Source organism: Sturnus vulgaris, chromosome 5, assembly GCF_052056855.1.
Source record: "Sturnus vulgaris isolate bStuVul1 chromosome 5, bStuVul1.hap1, whole genome shotgun sequence".
NCBI classification, from domain to species: Eukaryota; Metazoa; Chordata; class Aves; order Passeriformes; family Sturnidae; genus Sturnus; species Sturnus vulgaris.
The window spans coordinates 21,179,340-21,199,728 of NC_142247.1; the positions used below are offsets into that span (position 1 = coordinate 21,179,340).

The following is a 20,389-nucleotide window of genomic DNA, read 5'->3' on the forward strand; positions in this document are numbered from 1 at the left end:
AGAAAACCATCCCTCTACCCACGAAAATATCAAACTAGAGACCAGTTGAAGAAGGAAGGGTAGCTGCCTGCCGGGAAATATGCTGGACCCGAACTGGCCTTCCCTTCACCTTTGACTGGGTTCACAGGAAAGGTCTCTAAGCAGCTCCACAGCCCCGGCTGGCCAGTGCTGCACCGGTACTTCAGCCACTCATTAAAGCCGCGCTTCTCCCTTCCCCGCCCCAGCGGGGGAAGGGCCCACAGAATTGTGTTCTAAAATACCCGCAGTAGAAAAGACAAGCGCGGGCCCACGGTGCCGAAATCCTCATCTGTAGTGACTGCAATCTCGGGTTTACTTTACTTCACTGAGTACTCCTTTCACGAGGAAGCACGGAAGATCTTTTCCTTAATTCGTGCCTTTTGGAAATAGTCCGCTATCTCTCTCGCCTGTGTTTTAAATCTTATCAATGTGCGAAAGGACCAAGGAATTCAACACTTCAAAGCTCACACTTTTGGCGAAAACCACCCGCATTCCCAATATCCATAGGAATGCATGCGTATATGTCTCGTTTCTTTTTATTACCTAAGACTTAAAAAAGAAAATACTTTCATTTAGAAACAGTATTGTTTTTTAATTATTATATATCAGGAGATTTAAAATAAAGGTCCGTTTTAACCACTTTGCATAGACACACACATCTCCCCAAACACACATACAGAGGCAGACTGGTTGAGCTCTGTTTCACAGCAGACAAATTCTCTTTTAGGTCAGTTTCTGATGTGAGCGAGTTCTAGTTTTAAGTTTCTCTGTTTTCCATTCCCTCTACACAAACAACTGCCTATAATATTTCTTCCTCTTTTTAACTCTAGGACAAAACTTCTGAGCTGATAATAAAGAAGGAACACCGGTTCTTAATTTTACAGCTTCAGAGAACAGAACTGCAGCTACCGACGTATCAGTCAAATCGATTAAAGAAGATCCTTTACTTGAGGGTATGTGCCCCTGAAATTACCTCGCTCTAAGCCTCTCGGGGAACTGGGGGGAGAGGGAGGGAAGCGAGGGATTACTCTTTCCAGGATCCCTGGAGAAATGACAATAGGTTGCAGAGGGGAAATGTCCTTTTTATTTTTCCTCCCTCTCCTCCCTCCCTTTCTACCCTCACCCTCCCCGAATGCTTGTGTGTGTCTGTCTGAAACAGATCTGTCTGTCGAAAACGGGCCTGGAACTCCCTCCTGTGTTGGGATTAGGTCTTGGGGGACCTGGGGTGGAGTTAGACTGCTTGCTTATTTTCATATTCATTAGAAATGGGAGGTTGCACAAGAAGTCCTGCTGAGCTTCAAGATATAAGAGCAACTTCGGGTTCCCCTTTCAAGACAAGACAAATCAAAGGCTCAGAGGCAAAACAGCTCCCTAAGCACTGAACGCCTCTTCCTCCCTCCTTCCTTCCCTCCCATCCACTCACTCTCCCTCCCTTGCTCACAGTCCAGCCGCTGTCTCAAGCAGCCTTAGATGATTATGGATTTTCTGAGCGAGAAGTTTGCCCTGAAGAGCCAGCCGAGCAAGAACAGTGACTTTTATATGGGAGCAGGAGGCAGTTTGGAGCACGTTATGGAAACTTTGGACAATGAGTCCTTTTATAGCAAAACGTCAGGCAGCAAATGCGTACAGGCCTTCAACCCTCTGCAAAGAGCTGAGCATCATGTGAGGCTGGAGAGGACATCACCCTGCCAGGACAACAACGGTGAGTCGTCATCCCGGGGTTATTCCCCCTCCCTGGAGATGTGCGGGGGAGGGCAGGGATTCTCCAGCCGAGGGAGACCAAAGGCAGTTGTGCAGCCTTCGGCTGTGGGCATGCGAGGGACTGTCAGGTCGTAGTAAAATAACAATAACAGTAACAATGCTACTGATATAATACTACTACCACTACTATTATAAAAAATTCCCAGAGAAGGCAAACGCCTACTTTGAAGAGCTCTTTTCATTTCAGTTTCCTTCAGCTACTGCCTTGCCCACTGCCCAGTGCCCCCGGGCCGGGTCCCGGGCTGGCGGAGAGCGCAGCTCCGGGCACGCCGGCACAGCCCGCCCGGTCCCGGGGCAGCCTGCCCGGGGGACCGGAGGGTGCTGCGGGGCACGGCCGCTCCCGGCACACCCTGGCCACCCCCGGAACCCCCCTGCCCGGCCCCCGGTCGCCCTCCGGCCGCTCTCCGGCCACTCCCGCCCCCGCTGCGAGCCGAGGCGTTTTCACCCAGCAAACTCCGGGAAAAGCATCGCCCGTGTCGGTGCCGGTGCCGGAGGGACCCGGACACGGCCGGCTCTCCGGTGCCGCTCTCCGGTGCCGCTCTCCGGTGCCGATCCAGGCAGCGAACGCAAGGTCGCTTGGTCATCTTTGCTCCCTTCAAACATCGTCCTGCCACGGCAGCCGGGCTCTTTGCCGTGTTACCAAATGATGCGTAAAGGTGATTCTTCCGAAAACCACGTCGGTCATCCAAAGAATAGTGTTAAACATTTTATCAAGTATTAAAAGTTTCTAGTTTATAGGCAAGGACAATGTGGGATATTTTCTTTTCAAAACATTCAAAATCTTCCTCATTATTCCAACATGATGAAAATCGCCACAGAAAAAAAAAATCCTAGAAAGATTGGAAAACATGGTTAAGACCAGCTGCAACAAGACTAACAAAATCATATGCTTTTGACTTCATATAGTCATTGAATATTTTTTTTGAGAAAGTTCTTTTATTTGTACGAAAAAATGTACGAAATATTGACAGATTTATTCAAGTGTAATTTAAAAAAGAGAAACCTATATCAAATTGATTTATACGTTGGAACTTTTCTTAATTAACTAATTTATTGTGTGCCTCGAGGGCTTTGGAGCATTTCCTATCTGTGTATGTGTTGATGGTAAGTATCTAAAATTGTGTTTCATTACAATCAGCTCGAATTGAAAGAAAAGAAATTACTGAGATCGTGAGAAAATCTCAAAACAAGCTTATTAGGTTACATAACATGTTTGTAAGTTTTAATTTCTATAGAGTTTGAATTTTTTTTTCCACTTTTTTCTTAGAAAAGATAAAAAAAGTTTTTTTTTTATTCTTTAACTTATCTCATTACTTTTCCAGTGATGTGTGATAAGTAAAAATACTAAAAAGTAAGAAATATTTTCATTTCTTGTTAAGAAGCTACTGCGGAATATTTCTTATCTCTACCACTCAAGTTTTACCTAAAGACAAATAGTTCCTGTAACCTTTTTGTAAAATACATGAAACAATCTCTTTTAATAAGCTAACATTTTGCAGAAATGCCCTGTATTTTGTAACTATAGCAAACCTCATTGGAAATAATTCCACTTCACAAATCCAAAAGAAGGTATCTGGAATTTATTGAATTTCAAAAGTGAATTTAATTTTTGGTTTCATTTGTTTCTTGATTTGTCAGTTTACAGCTATTAAATTTACTTCACTGTTAGTTTGTATTTTCATAGAAATAGAGTCTTTTACATTTGCTTCCAAGTTTAAAGGCACATTTGCCAACAGCTTTGTGCCTCTTCTATGAAAATCTGTTTTGGGCTAAGATTCCTTATCTGTACAACTCTAGCTGATGCTGATTTCATGGATTGTTAACTACTTTAGCAGCAGTAGCAGCAGAGTGAAAATATTCAAGTCCCTTACACAGTCTCCTTACCCTTTAAGTTTTCAGACAATAATTTCAGATATAATTCTCAGTTAAATTCAATGTGATTTAGCACTTTTGTTCTATCTGTAATTAATATTACAAATTCCTCTTCGATGAGCTCCTATAGAAATAACACTGCCACGATGGAATCCTGTCCCTTGTGAAACTGTTTTATATGAGCTCCTGAATCTAAACACTTCTCCTCCCCCCTTGATCATTTGCTAACCAGCTGTTAACCCACCTTGTATACAGTGAACTACGGGATTACTAAAGTGGAAGGACAGCCTCTTCACACAGAGCTGAGCAGGCCCATGGACAATTGCAACAATCTCAGGATGTCTCCAGTGAAAGGGCTGCAGGAGAAGGGGGACCTGGATGAACTTGGTGATAAGTGTGACAGCAATGTCTCCAGCAGTAAGAAGAGGCGACACAGAACAACTTTCACCAGTTTGCAGCTGGAGGAACTGGAGAAAGTATTCCAGAAAACTCACTACCCTGATGTCTATGTAAGAGAACAGCTAGCTCTGAGAACAGAGCTCACTGAGGCCAGAGTCCAGGTAGGAACCAGATTCCAGCATTTCTATGACAAATTGTGCATTGAAGGAATGAGTAAATTACAGTCTTGGGGATTGTACAAAAGCCTATAAAGCAAAAGTCAGCAGCTCTTTTTGCCTCATTTCTTTATGGACATGAGCTGTTACGCTGTAGTGCAAAAATAACTTGTTATTTTTTTAAATAGCTTGTGTTACAGTTCTGAACACTTGTTTAAAGGATGAGAAAACAACATCAATAGTAAAGCTGTCTTGATCTCTTGTAGAATTCTAGACAGTGAAAGCATAAATTGCTACATGAAGAAATCCCAGTAAAGACTCGTTACATGTAGTTCAGACTGATGACAATGCAGACCTCAGATGCAGAGGATTCTGTGTGTTATGGCATGAAAATTACAGTCTAAAAAGTAACCAAATTCCTTGTTTTTGTCCGAACAGTATGCAGTGAAACTGCACATACATAAATGTGTATAAATATATTTATATATATATATATATATATTTACATAAGTATGTGTATGTGTGTGTTTTGTGCCTCTACAAAACAAGGACATAATCCTTTCATCTTTTCTGTATGGAATGATCTTAGAAATCACAAAATTAGGAGGTACAATTTCGGTTTTTTAAACTTTCATAACTGATGAATAATGTTATTCTAGTTTTTGGAATGAAACGTACTGGTGACCACTTAATACATTATTTGAGTATCGTAAATGCATACAAATGTGATTCATTCAGTATGTGCTCATATAGTAATCTCAATAATATTTATGGCTTTTGATGTGTAATGGCGAGAAAATAAGCTAAATATCCAGGAAATTCTGTCTTTCCCCTTGTTTAGATGTCTTCTGTTAAGAAACGGTGTGAGCCACATTTTGCAAGTTTATCTTAATTTTAGACATCTTCTCCTTTCTGGTAGTAATCATTATTTCGATTTAGAGAATAAGAGTCCTGTTGATTCTTACAGACTGGGATTAATTTTTTTAATTTAGTGACTTGAATATGATAACAACTTCACAACTTGTAATTAAACACATACTCACACATGCATATAGAGAAATAGACGTCAGTGCACATGCATACAAACTGAAATCAAATCAGAAACACTTTTGGAAAGAAAGTCAGCTAATTAATTTTATAAAGAAGTGTTCTTTTCGTGTCTATTCAAGCAGGCATCACTTTTGCCATTGTCATCAGAAAATAGAGTCCAAAACTGTGTTCAGTTACATCAATGTGATATCAGCAATGCCGATGGAATTTGTCTCAGTGGCTTTTAACTCTTTAGGCTCTGCACAATCCCTCTCCTGAATTTGGTACAGCTTTCTGAGTATGACTTCTGCTCATTGGGATTAAGTTTTGACTTAAAAAAAGGAAGGTAGCATAATGTTAAAGCAGTGTTTTAAGAAATGTGTAATTCCAGAATAAGGAGAACTACTTCAAGAATTAATTAATAGTGAGAACAGGGAGGGAGAAATTGAACTAAAGTGTGTCATCTGACTTTTTATCACATTTTTTTCTAAGATTTAGAGGCTTCACATGGTAAGAGTATTAAAAAGAAGATGGTAAATTAAAAATATGTGTCTATATCAGACTCTCACAGGGCATTCATTTCTATTTCATTTAAATATGCTCTTACCTTTCTTAAAAGATAACCGTTGCATTTCTCATATGCTAAATATGAAAGGACATGTTGATCATTTCTGTCCAGAGTAGCAAGAGTATTCCATCACAAGATTAAGCAATTTGCAAGGCCTTACGTCATTAAAGGCAAGCATCTGGCAATTCAAGGATAACAAGCAGCAGATTTCTACATTGCTTTGTGGAAGCAAATGGTTACTTTATCTCTGCCAAGAGTAAGTTTCTAGTAAAGTGGTGTAAACAGAAACATTTTGGGGAATTGTCAAAGGAAAAAAATATGTGCTTTTTCTCATTTACTTCTATGAATTCAAGCAAATTGTTTGATTTAGTGTAGCAGAGTGATCAGCTGGATACCTTACCCACAGTTCCCTTCACCACCATTTCATCAACATCCAATTTAATATTTGTCTTGCACACATGCAGAGAGAGCCAACCTGAACCTAATTTATCTAAGTTGTTATCTTTCCTGCCGCATGTCAGTCCAGTAATTGGTACCCATTTTAAGAAGATTGTCAAGGTCTTTTTTCAGGGAAAGAACTTCATGAAGAAATTTCCTTATCGCGTCCTTGATGCCTCCTGTGGAGACAGGAGATTTTTTTTTGCCTTCCCTTTTTCTTTTACTGAACTCAGGCATCATAAATAACAAAAATTTACCACCAAGTTTCCTAACAGTATATGAGGAGTTATATTCATGAGCCTTGCTTTGGTTGCTGAATCTTTTAAAAGATTGCACATACTACATCTGCCACAAGTCCTTGGGAATCTAAATGAGCAAAATTATGTCCTGGTTGCTTAAGCAGTATCAAAAGACAGCTGAGTTCTCCAAAGATCAATGCAAGAATGGAATTATAAACCAAACAGTGTTATTTTAAATATCCCACAATATGGGTTCAGAAATTATCCCTCAAAATACAGGAAGTACCTATAAAAAAAGCACCATTTATGTATATGTATATCGAAATTAATTAATGATGAATTTAGCAGGACGACTAACCAATGCCATTGTTTCCTTTAAAAAAAGTAATGGTTCAGTTAAAGTGTGACCTCTTTAAAAAGCCTCAGTGAACTTGCTTATACCAGTAAGTGTACACCAGTTGGATATTACTCTTATACAGTGCTACTTTTCTTAGCAATACCCTTTATTCCTCAGGATAATTCCTCACCAGTCGAAACTAAGCTGTCTGTAAGACAAAAATAAGTAATTAAGAGCATGGGACAATGACAGTTATCAGTATCAGAAAGAAATGGGCATATAATGGGGTTTTGATGTGTTACTTGACGCTCAAAATATTACAGAACAGACCAAGGCGTATAAAGAAATTTAAGCATAAAATCTAAATTATTTCACAATCTAAAGTACAATTATTTTGTCTTCCTTTATAAGAAACAGATATCACCTAACACTAATGCGAAAAAATTCATGATAGCTCAAAACTATCTGTGACATGGTGACTTTTTATTATCTTTGTGGCCTTTTAGCCTTCCTTATAGGAACCTAATCTTTCCTGCTGTGAAGACTACTGTGCCAATTTTTCCTGCCTTTTCATCACTGCACTTGATAAAGATTATGGACACCTCTAGGAGGCAGATTATGGGTAGTCACAGCAAGTCAGTGGGTATGGGAATTTAAGAGAATGTTTCTTTACTCGCTAAAGACTGATCTTTTTCAGGTTTTTGTTTGTTTGTTTGTTTGTTTGAGATAATATAAATGAAACAATATGTAGTTTTAAAATAGCCAGCAATAAGTTAAATAGGTGTGACATTTACAAGATTGAAACAGTAAAAAATTAATTTTCAGGTGGAGAACTTTTGTAGATAAACAGAAATTTTCAAAACCACTCTCCAAAATCTCTTATTTTCCTTAAACCTTTTGCACAGTATATGATTTTGTTTACCCTGATGACTCTTTCCTTGTATACTATAGGTTTGGTTCCAGAATCGAAGAGCAAAATGGAGAAAAAGAGAACGCTATGGTCAGATCCAGCAAGCTAAGAGCCACTTTGCTGCCACCTATGATATATCTGTTCTTCCAAGGACTGACAGCTACCCTCAGGTATGGTAAAAACCAAGCAGTACTTTGGTTCTACATTTGGCAGCCATCTCAACAACTCTGGTTTTGTATACTTTGCTAAGACGAGGTATAAACTATCTCTAGATCTAGATCTCTAGACAGCTTTTTTTTTTTTTTTTTTTTTGATGTGTTAAATATGCACCATTTCTTTATGGACCTCAACAGACCATTAAATAGAAAACTTTTCCTACTAGCATGAAATTGTAATATAGCCATATAGAATCAGAACTGAATATATATTGCTGGGGGAGAGAGGCAGAGGGACAGGACAGCTCTCTCAGACAGTTGGAATTGGTTTAATTTGTTTTTTTTTTTTCTTTTTCAGTTCTCTGTTAGTATATAGTAAGGTATACTGCATAATTAGGTTGTAATCTTCTGTCTCTGTTCTCCAGTCCTTTGGTTTACTGCTTTGCCTCACTCTTCGCTTTTGTTTGTCTCCTTGCTTGTTTTAACACATTGAATATTTTTTATTCTGGAGCCATTTTTTCCATGTCTCTGGCTTCACATTGCTTTAACCACATAATTAATTTTAAAAAGCACCATGCAAAGCAAAAAATCTTGCATGGTTCCCTTCCACTACTGGTGTTCTGTGTTCTGGTGCTCTTCAGCTTTATTAGGTGGCAGGTTCTCTGCCAACCTAAGAATATACTCATATTTTATGTGAGCTTGCTTTGGCCATGCTCTAAATTGACTAAATGATAAGCTCCTCAGAGCTGGGGAAGAGTGGCTAGAAATTGACCCAGCAGAGAAGGGCCCATGGGTGCTTGTTGACAGCTCCTGAACATGAGCCAGGTGTGTGTGCCCAGGTGGCCAAGAAGCTCAAAAGCATCCTGACCTGTAGCACAGGACCAGAGCTGTGATTGTCCCACTCTGCTTGGCACTGGTGAGGCCACACCTCAAATCCTGTGTCCAATTCTGGGCCCCTCCCTACGAGAAGGACATTGAGGAACTGGAGCACAAGTACCACGATGAGCAGCTGAGGGAGCTGGGCTTTTTGCCTGGAGAAAAGGAGGTGCAGGGAAGACCTTATCACGCTCTACAACTGCATGAAATGAGATTGTAGCAAGACAGGCCTTGGTCTCTTCTCCCAGGGAACAAGTGACAGGTCAGGAGGACATAACCTCAAGCTGAGCTGAGGGAGATTCAGGTCAGACATCAGGAAGAATTTTTTCACTGAAATGATGGCAAAGCATTGGGGTGGTGGAGTCATCATCCCTGGAAATGTTCAAGAATTGACTCGAAATGACATTTAGTGCTATGCTTTAGTTGGTATGGCAGTGTTTGGTCAAATGTTGGACCTGATGATTCTGGAGGTCTTTTCCAACATTAGCGATTCTATGATTCTATGAATGTGGTTAGTTATGAACCAGGGGTCTTTGGCTCATGTCTCATCTACTCAGTTCAACATGCTTTAACTCTGAAGAGGTTGCATATTGCTAGGTTTGGTGCCTGAGCCAGAGCTGGCTTGTGTTCCAGCAGCTCACAACATGGACACAACCATTTCAGCTGTGGTGGTACTTGTAAGTCTGTCTGGTTTTATTTTAAAAGGTAGCAGGGCAATAACTCAGATTGTGTTAGCAACTGCTGCATGACTCTGTGTTTAGGTAGGTGGACACACTCTCAGGTAGCCCCAGGCAGATATAAAAGACATAGATATTCATTCACTCAGAGATCTCATTCAAGGTGGTCAACTCTCCTTTGAAGGTCTTTCTGACTTACCAATGGCATCACAACAAGTGATACAAGGAACAGTGCTGAAACGGATTTCTAGACTAAATTTGTGTCTGCCAGCTTATCTTGTATTTGTAGTAGGATTCTATCTACACATTTTCCTAAATTACAAAAGTTTCATTAGTATAAGATAATGGAATAATATAAGTCATTGGTAAGCACTTAAAATGATTGTCCTTAAATTAAGATCTTTCAAAAATTCCACATTTAAAACTATATGGTAATATGATCTATAAAATTCTAACCCAATAAAATATCTATTCTGTACTTTCAGATTGTTAAAAAGACTAATTCACTGCATTTCTGTTTATATTTTTTTTTAAAAAAATCTGCTAGACATACGACATACAACTAAGCTTCAGCCTGACAAATATTTCCATCAGTAATTAATAAATTCTTAAAAATAGAAGATTGAAATGCAAATGGTGGTCCCATAATCTTAGATCAAGCATCTCTAAAATGTGTAGAAACACAAAACATGTACTCATTCACAAACACTAATGTGATGTGCTCACCTACAACCACAGACTAAGAGACTGCAGGTAAACAGAGAGGCACAAATGTGTAATCGAGTCTGGTCACCTGCATGAGTCCGGTCACAGCTGTGCTGTGCTGTTCTGTACTTCGAGAACAGGAGCAAGGAGCCAAATGAAGGAGTGAGTGCACTTTGCATTGGCTGTTTAGATGAGTGCTTGCATGCATTGCTTTGGCTACATGATAAAAACAAGGGTAGCCCACTACTCAGAGAAAAAGTTGGCTACTTTTCTGTATATGAGTAGATATCCAGGCAATTATCACAGAACATTCAATAAAAAATCATGTTCTTGCTAACCTGGTGGTAATTCTTAGTTTTCACATGCTGAAATCCTCTCCTTCAGTAAAATCATATCTCTATCATATATATAACATTTCCAGTGAGAATGCCTGAGACAATGAAAATAGGTTTTAAAAACATGACTACTAACATCACTGCATTCAAATCTTTTGAAATAGACGTCCATTGTTAAGTGCTTCACTTCTGGAAAATAAATATACAGTGCCTGACTTGCTGTAAATTCATCATTTATATCTTGCAACTTAGGCAGAAAAGGCATTAAAAAGTGTTTCATTTTAATGTTATAAATTGATTTCCCCAACAATTCCTTTATTTCATTGTAGTTAATGTAAGAAAAGGAAACAAATATATTTTTTTTCCTTTTGTTTTATTCCCATACCACCACCACCACAGGCACTTCTCTTGTGACAATGAAATAGGCAAATATTAGACAAGCTTTGCCATACTTTTAAATAAATAGTTTTTCTTGTGGATTGTGGAACACAGATCAGTAGAGCTTATTTGAGAATCAACATGGAGAAAAACAGACTCCCTGTTGCAGGAAAAAAATGGTTGAATGTTGAAAAATGATGAAATCAAGCTGAGGAGTTTACAGTTTTATGGCAGAAAGAGCAGGAACAAGTATGAATTTCTGGTGTGCATTATAAGGATTTGCAGCCTGCAGATTTTCTCTTTTGAGTCCAACCATGGATATGTTGAGAAAACAGAGGGTGTCGTGGAGACTTCTGCTTAGTCTCTTCAGCAATTATCTTCATCAAATACAAATTAAGAACATAATGCTGCTATGCATTGTGTGACTTCATAAACCTGAAAAGTTTTTGCTCTGAGAAAATGAATCTTTCAACTAATTTCATACAGAAGGCTGGCTCTGAATCAGAGAAAAGTTGAGGTTGGAAGTGACGTCTGAAGGTGGTCTGGTCCAACACCTGTCTCTACAACCCAGTCTAATTTTGCTATTAAATTCCAGATCTTTATCTTCTCAATAATAAAAATTTAGATTGTTTTATAGATCGTAATTATTTTCTTTGCTCTTTCAGTCTAACCTGAATTATTTTTACATTATATTGACTTCAGACTTTTGTTTTTGTTCTTTAAAAAGTGCTCATCTACCTGCCAAGAAATTGAATATCTCCTAAACTGGCCAAATTCTGCATGCATATATCTTCCATTAATTACACTTTCAAAACCTGGGTTACAGAGAAGGGCAGTTTGTACAATATTCTAGAACAATTATCTGTTATTCAGATGTTTTTTTCAAGGCTTTAACAACATTATGCTGAAAATAATATTTTTCTAGGAAAATTTTATGCACAGTGATTTTCATTCATTTTGGTAAAAGTTTTTTTCAGTTTCATTAAAGTTTCAGTGTTTGAACTTCAAGGTTCTCTTGCAGATGCAACGCATTGTGGTCAAAGCCATCTTAAGTGTACTCAGGAAAACACATACCCTAGACAGTTTTAGCTAAACTAGCAATATCCTAGCAATGAGGTGAAAGTGAAGGTGGAACATCTTAACATCAGTGGGGAAATGAATGCAGGCTCCTTTCATGGGGAAATTTACTTCATTTCACTGGAGTTAATATTAGTAAACAAGTAAACAATTTGGTCACTTAAATACACTTAAATACAGTGTAGAGTGTTACTAAATATGTCTCTGGATATCTGAGACACTGTTGAAGTGTTAATGAACAGAATTTAAAAGAAGGATCCATCCTTCATTTTAGGCAGCCACGGTCAGAGAAGTATTAGACATTTGTATTTAGGAAACTTAACCAAAGGGACTTTTATGCCAGACATGCATTCCCTTTACAGCTGTCAAAAATGTGATCAATTAAATTTTTTATTCCTAAAACATAAGGTGTCAAATTGGTAAGATATCGCTAAATATTTTTTATTATGATACTTGGTTCAGCTGCAGTCATCTGTAGTTATCTTACACAGATGTATGAATGATATGTTGGAAAAGGAACAATAAAAAGCCTCTTTACCTTTGTTGTTCTCTTACCTTATTTGTCTTTATTTGACTCTTTCTGCCACCCTGTGTTAATGAGAAGGCTCCTGTTACAAAGGGTATTTGATCTCATCAGATTCAATGATTACCTATGAGAACTAACAAGAAAACCTGAGACAAAATTTCATTTTATCCCCTCCTTATTTATGCACACAAGACCCTATGCTATTATCATACAGACTTCCAGCTTTCCCTGTATGAATCAAATTGATAAAGATGTTATCTTTATTAAAAAGTGCATCAGTATGTAAGTAAACATTGTATCATTGAAAAGCAGATAAAAGGTCAACATTTTTCTCCCACCTAGGCTCTTTCCTTTCTTTGCGTCTTTCCTCCTTCTTACTTCTTCTTTGAATCATGTTCATTTGTTGTAATTTTTCTTCTAAGTTCTTTTAAAAGGATTAATTTTGTCACACCACTCTACTTTCCCTCTTAATATCACATGTAAAATGTTTGAGTGTTTTAAAAAATTTCTTGAAAATGCAGGCAAGGCTTGGATAAGATAGAATTTAATTTTTTGTTTTAGTTGAAAAAACCCAACCTAGTGTAGTGGGAATCCTAAGACAACAAAAACTTTTCAAAAGTATGGGAGCAAGAATGATATAGAAGGTATAGAAAGAAAGGAAAATGTTAAAATCTCAGAAAAAGAAGGAAGAGGCTGAAGTTTGCATTCCATCCACCAGAAAGATAAATCAAATTAATATGTTGAACAGCATGGCATCATATGATGTGTTGGCAGTCAAAGAGTGTAGAAGTAGTATCAGCATACATGTGTTAAGTGCTAAGTCCTTGGATCATCATTATAGTTTGCTCTAGCCTCAGTACATATGGCTAATCCTCATTAGCAATAATCAAAGTTACATGCTCCAATTAAATGATCATATGGAATGTATTAGACACCACATGTTATATGACTTAAAATTTCTTTTAACTGTAGTAGACATATAAATGACAGTTAATCACAATAGTTCATTAAGGCCATGGGTACACTGATTAAGCATGAGTAGATGTGGCAGACATATCTGAGCCAGCTTCAAAGAAGTTTTTTCACACACTCATGCTGTCTAGCTGTGGCAGCATGGAGCTCAGGCTGAGCCACCACCTGCATGGTGTGTGTCTTGCTGCATGTGTGCTCACTTGCCTTGCTGTGGCTGATCTTCCAACAAGAGTGAAGTGACACTTCTAATCTTTCTGGGTGGTGTCTGTTCCACACAAAGTAGCTTATGCAGTGCACTTTTATTTTTTCTTGGTAATAAAGTAATAAACCACCACTGTATGTGGTCCTTCTCATAGTCTCAACATTCAGTTTGTTGCTCTGTGGGGTCTTTTTATGAAACATGTATTTCTTTAAATGTGAGTGTCTTTACTAGGGTTTAATTATATGGAAAATTCTTCTACATACAATTTTTAATAGTATTTTTCAAAATATGATATATTATATTTCAGTGTATCACAGAGTTGAAATATAATGGATCCATATGGCAACTGGCCTTGAGATTGCAGTAGGGAGAATTTGCAGTTTATAAAACATCCCATACAAAAATGAGAGCTTGATGACTTTTCAAATCCTACATTATTTTGAAGCTTAGCAAACCTGTTTAAATGTGGAATCTAATGGTCAGATTTTTATTTTGCTCACCATGTGTAAGCCAAATGTGGACTGAAGGCGTCTATCACATATTTTATATCTGTGTTATTAAACCTGTCACTAACATGAGCTAATTAGCATTTTATTTACATCTGAAAATTGTGTGCTGCATCTTTCTCATACGTGAGCCCAATACAGTACAGGTGATCTTCACATGTGCACTTGTCCTACAACTCCTACAAAATGATCACAAATTAAACACTGAGAAGTGTTCTGTCTAGATATAAATGTAATAACACAATGAGAGTGGTGAAGCACTGGGACAAGTTGCCCATAGAAATTAATGATCTCCTGCAACTGGAGTGACTCAAAACATGGCTGGATGGGGCTTGAGTAACCTTATCTAAATTCAAGAGTAGCTGCAAGCAAGGGTTTAGAAAAATAATCCCAGAGGCTCTTATAAATTTAAATTATTCTGAGAATCTACAAGCTTGGGAAGTACAGGCAAATTTCTACTAGTATTTTGGATGTTCTAAAGAGGCACTCAGAAAAAAAATGTGGAAAGATACAGACCAGATTACTTGTGCTGATGGACCAGGAATAACCAGCAGATATAAATTGTGAATTAGTCTGGATAGGCAGGTGACTGAAATAATGTGAATCAAGAGTTCGGTGATGGGAGAACAAAGCTAGGGGAGTGATAGTAAAACGCCCAGAAAAGTTTGATATTAGAATTTATGTGATTTCTCCAAGTGCTGCATAAAAAGGCTGAAGCTCAGGGAGCTTGAAAGTTTAACAGAAAAAAAGCAATGACACCAAGCTAGGTGACCAATTACCTCAGCTCATTTTCCTCTGCAGCGTCTGACAGAAGGTCATGTGCCTAGGAAATTATATCATAACCATGTTAACAACCATAACTCTCCAGTTATGTTCTTGTCACAGCTACGAAATTCTATTTCTTTTTCTATCAGGAAGGGGGTGTGTGCATGTGCATGTGTGTATAAAACATACAGTAGGTAAATATATTGAAGGGCTCTGGTAATTTCAGTGTAACCACAAGAGCAAAGCTCATGTTGTTTGTGATGTTAACAGAAACCAGAGATGTGCTGTATGTATGGCCTCATTCACAGTCTCTGAATTGCCTTTTATATAGTTCATGGATCACACAAGATTTTAAGAGGAAAAATATTTTCTTTAAATTCATGTACATAATGTTGCTTTTCCTTCTAACATACCAGAAGAAGGTCTGATCATTTTGACTTATTGTGAAACATTACTGTATTTATTTTTAATACAGGAATACCTTGTGCACCTAAATTTCACTACAAGATATTTATGTTGTAAATCCTTGTAAAGAAATGAAAATTTAATATCAAATGTGAAGTCACTCAACCAACTAAAATGAATAAAAAATTGATATGACTGAAACATTGTTTTGGAAAGCATAAATGCCTCATGAGAGAAGATGCAAAGCTTTCCTAGAATGTTGTGGCATTCCTGAAGTTAAGTTTAATAATTTGGATTCCTTTCTCTAAGGAAAAAACTTAGAACACTCCTTTAAAATTTTAGAGATTAATAGCTTGTTCATATAGTTCCTTAAGAAGACATTGCCATATTTTAGGATTTGCAGCTTAATTCTGTTCTCATTTACACCTGTGAAATCTCACTGAACCTAAACTGAAAGAGATTTGTCTAGGATAAAAATATCAGGAAAATTGGTGGTACTAAACTTAGTTTACTGCAAACCAAACTACTCGAAATATGGGAAGAAAGAGTGATTTTGTGATTCTTCCAGACCACATAGGTTATTGGACACTTTCTAACTGAGCTCCTGAACCTTTTGAAGACTTCTCATCACGACTGCATTAAAGGCAAACTTGTTTATGTTTGTATTTAATTTTTTTTTTAATTCCTCCCATAATTATATCTGTGCTGCCTGGGTGACTGCAGCATTTGGTATAGCATTTCTTAGAAAAAAATTTCAGTAAGTCTGATAAATAAGACTTTGTTGCATGGAAGTTAGTTTGGAGATTATGAGTTCCTTCAGAAATAGCTTGTGTATTAGACACTCTGTAGATTACCTAGTTTCTCCCTGGGGAAATTTGCCTGATTATAAGTCAAAACTGGCTCAGGTAGGTTAATTAAGGAGTAATAAGGCAGCTGGGAATCACATCAAACTAAAGAGTCTCCCATAGGCTGGTGTTTGAATCTTCTTAAAAGCGATTATGGGAGGAGGCAACTGGAAAGTTCTGAACCTTTTTTAGATTTCCTCATATAGACTTCATGAGGCCCACAAGAAGGATGAAAGATCTTCCATATCCTTCCTCAGACTCTTTACTCCCTCCATCGCCTCCCAGCAGACCCCCTAAAATATGCAGGAGCAGAAGCCTGAGGTGTGCCCAGCTATGTGGGTGTTTGTGTGTGCGTGGAAAAGCACGTCCATGAGTGTCCCGTGCATTGGCTGGGAAATCTCAAATTGGTGAACCCAAACCACTACAGTGTGGAACTATAACTGCAAGCATGCATGTCTGTGTAAACAAGCTGAGCACACCCAGAGTTTGGGAGATGTGTTTCTATCTTGATTTTTCCCCAGGCTTTCGCAGGAAACCAAAATAGAGCAATTTTTGGATTATTTTTTCCTTCTGGAATTCCCAAGGACTCCAGATTAGTTTGTCAGCTCCTGATGATCTTGCTAATACAACTGTTTAAAATATCGACTTTTAAAATAAGACTATTTCATCCTTCCTCTCTGCACTAGGTCTCAGTTAGATGAGTTCAGTGAACCATAATTTATCGCTTTAGCTTGTTGGTGGTTTGGTATGTGCTGCTGCAAAGTGATAGGACAATGGGAGAAAACACAACTCATCAGCCTTAGAAACATGTTTTCATTCTGTGTGTGCTTATGTATGTGTCTGTCATAATTCATTACTTCCCCTGACCTCTACTTTGACAGGAAAATATCACTCAACTAGAGAGATAACCTTTCTATCTTAAAGTCAAAATTCCTTTGTCTATGGATTTGGAATGTGAATGTAAAATTAAGTTCGAAGTGGGAATTCACTTTCCAGTGCTAACTGAAGAGTAATTGAGTTGCTCCAACATATCACAGAGAACAAAGACATGTGGGCTCAATCGCAGTGCATCAGGGCAAGGATACACTGAACAGACAACAGATGTTTAGCGTGAAGACAAATTTAGCAAAGGAAAACAAATAGGAAAGGCTATAGTTACTGGCTGACAAGATCTGTAATGAGAATGGGGGCTAAAAATGTCTTGCCTGATGTTATTTGTACATTAAAAAATATCAGCATTCAGGAAAGTATATAGGTAAAAGTGAAGAAGACACATAAAGCTGTATATAATAGTGTGTGCAAATAAGGAATGATCAAGGAAGTTTGAGTATGCCAGAAATTATATCATATACATGTAGTACTGATAGAGAGAGAGAAGAGAGTTTGGAAAAACAGAAGGGCAGTTGCTGAGTGTGAAGTTTGATCAAATCAAAGTGAGTAGAGCAGGAATGAAAGACCATGCAGTCTGAGATAACAACAAGAGCTGACTTATGTTAGGTCTTAAAAATCTTCCTGTCTGTTCATCTAGTAACAAACAAGTGAAAAATACCTATCCATAAATAGCATCTATACATAGATGGTAGAAGGCCTGAGACTCAGAATGAAGCTTTAAGTGACTGCCAAGTATAGAACGGATTATACATCAAAGCTTGGATACATAGTCACTCCAGACATTGCTGGTAACCACAAAGTTTGTGTCCTGGTCTGTCATGCAACGTTTTCCAGGGATGGACAATGAGGCTTGTTAAGGCTGAATGCTGAAACAGAAATGCCCTCAAACTATGGTTGCACATAAAAAATCTTGAAAAGAAATTTTATGTCGAATCTATCTTTGAAACAAATTTAAGAAAAGGTCTTGAATGTATTATTAGTAATTCCTATGTTTTAGGGTTTAATTTGTTTTAAAGTAATTATGCAAGGCTTCTCATTATTAAATTTTTCAAATACTTGTTGGGCTTTGTTGCTTGAGAAATGAAAATTGGTTTGTTTTGTTCACCCTTTTCCTGCAATTACAGTGGAATTCTAATGAGGAGAAGCATTTATGTTGAAAACAATCTATGATCTTGTACACTCTTTTGACACCTTTTCTCTGATGTCGGTTATGTGTTTCCATTAATTTTATTGCCTGGCTGGGTTGATGGCATCCTGAGGTTCAACACTAGACATCATATATGGAGCCACAGGACAAATGGATGACAGAGTAAGGAACATGACTCGTCAGCCCTTGCTCTTAAGTGAACAATCTTGTATTTTGACTCATGATCTCTTCACACTATTTTCTAACATGGTTACAGAGAACTTGTTAAATACTTTTTGCTTGTTTCAGAGGAGAACTAATTATGTGTGAAGTAAAGCAAACCAAGCATTGCAGAAAACAAAAGATGAACTAAGTTTAATTGTATTCATTTTATATGTTCCAGATTCAGAACAATCTGTGGGCAGGGAATGCGGCCAGTGGTTCTGTGGTTACCTCCTGCATGCTGCCACGAGATACATCCTCCTGTATGACACCTTACTCCCATTCACCCCGGACAGATTCTGGCTACACAGGCTTTTCAAACCACCAGAATCAATTCAGCCACATGCCCCTCAATAATTTTTTCACTGACTCGTTGCTTTCTGGGGCAACCAATGGACATGCTTTTGAAACCAAGCCAGAGTTTGAAAGAAGGTCCTCCAGCATTGCAGTTCTACGGATGAAAGCCAAAGAGCATGCTGCCAATATTTCTTGGGCCATGTAATATAGCAAAACCCTCTCTCAATTTCTTTCTTTTTCCTTTTTTTTTTTTAAGCAAACTAAAACCATTTTTATTTCCCATATTTAAAGGGAACAAAAATAAGCTGCTGTGTGTGGAATGCTAGAAATCACAATATACACGATGTCTGCTTAAAGAAATGCAATATAATATTTAAAAATAAACCAAGAATAAACCAAATAGATTTACCATACATCAAGCTCAACAAGCCCTCTTTGTTTTGCTTTTTATATATGTTTTGTTGTACCAGTTGATGAAATATGATTATAGAACCCGCAAAAAAAAAAAAAAAATAAAACTACTAAGCAAATGTGTCTACTCCATGGTTTTTAGCAATCCTGTATAAAAAATTTGTGCTTTACAAATGAATACTTCATAAAGGAACAACTTGGTAAAATATGATAAATTTATTATACTAAACCCATGATGTAAATCCCTAAGCCCACCACCCAAAGAAGGAAATATATGACCATTCATGCTGTCGGTAGAATTTGTAGACTGAGTTCTCTCAGCACTGAGCTGCTGCTCTAAGCCAGCTCTGCTTTTTGCTAAATGTATATTAAGCTTGTCGAATTCATAGCAATGAACAACTAATGTAATAAGAATAGAAGATATTACTTTATCTTATGGATTGGAGTGTATTTCTATTAAAGATAATGAGATTTTTCTTGGGTCAAATATAACGCTGAATGTAGGATCACAGTGTTTAACAGAGTTTTCAAAGATCTGCATAGATTATGTGTCAACTAGGGTATTTAAATTAAAACTTAAAGGTTACAGATAGGGTAAGCTTAAGTGACTAAAAGACAACATGGAATAGTACTCCCACACTTCTAGCAGAATACAGATTAGGGAAAAACCCCAAACAACAAAATACTGAGGTCTTATTTCCAGTACAGTTAATTTTACTGGGTTTCGCTACTCAATGGTCAAATTGAAACAAAAAAAAGTCCAACAAGACTTGTCAGTTTCAGTTTGCAAGTGATCTTAAGATGATATTAGAGTACTGGTCATTTAGTTTTCGTTATGTTTTGTTGAAACTTTGCCTATATGCTTTCCAGAATGTAAGACTAATTTGCTACCTTTAAAGTATATAGGAAAAATCTTTTTGACTGCAATGGCAGCAGGATTTGGCTCTCAGCTCCCAGCCTATCACAAAGGAATTAAAATGTCAGCAGACTTTCTGACATTTCTGGTGGAAAAAAAATAGAGGAGAAGAAAAATACTTTACATCTGGAGAATTGATATCTGCTTTGATTTACTTCTCCTCCCTTTCCCCTGTCACATTCCAAGCTCCTTCAGATGAGTGAAATGTCAGCCTCTTTGAAAGCAACAGTCAGTCTCTCAGGTTCATAAAGGCAAAGTAAATTAATTGAAATAAAGAAGGACTTGCATGGCTGTGATTAGAACAGGATACAACTCTCGGGACACCCCCTGCTCATTCTTGCTTTTCTCTCTGGCCATTAGTTAGGAACAGAGAGAG

General features: G+C 37.7%; 2 protein-coding genes across 2 annotated transcripts in view; both read left to right on the forward strand.

Moving 5' to 3' along the window:
- The window catches only part of LRRIQ1 (leucine rich repeats and IQ motif containing 1), a 113,188-nt gene extending 112,217 nt beyond the window's left edge, over positions 1–971 (forward strand). Inside the window, exon 27 of the mRNA XM_088165018.1 lies at positions 849–971. Coding sequence (XP_088021144.1) covers positions 849–862 — 14 coding nt within the window. The 3' untranslated portion in view covers positions 863–971. The remainder of the gene's footprint in view (positions 1–848) is intronic.
- Positions 854–19,224, forward strand: ALX1 (ALX homeobox 1). Its single transcript, XM_014888554.2, has 5 exons — positions 854–971; positions 1,462–1,720; positions 3,907–4,211; positions 7,768–7,896; positions 18,571–19,224. The coding sequence occupies exons 2-5, from the start codon at positions 1,489–1,491 to the stop codon at positions 18,889–18,891; spliced, it is 987 nt and encodes a 328-aa protein (XP_014744040.1). The 5' UTR covers positions 854–971; positions 1,462–1,488; the 3' UTR covers positions 18,892–19,224.
- The last annotated feature ends 1,165 nt before the right edge of the window (positions 19,225–20,389 follow it).

What these genes read in the sequence shown, in the direction of transcription:
- ALX1 (XM_014888554.2), top strand. Translation starts at nt 1,489, where the DNA reads ATGATTATGGATTTTCTGAGCGAGAAGTTTGCCCTGAAGAGCCAGCCG. An exon ending in TCACTGAGGCCAGAGTCCAG is followed by an intron (nt 4,212 to 7,767) that starts GTAGGAACCAGA and finishes TGTATACTATAG; the next exon opens with GTTTGGTTCCAGAATCGAAG. An exon ending in GGACTGACAGCTACCCTCAG is followed by an intron (nt 7,897 to 18,570) that starts GTATGGTAAAAA and finishes TATATGTTCCAG; the next exon opens with ATTCAGAACAATCTGTGGGC.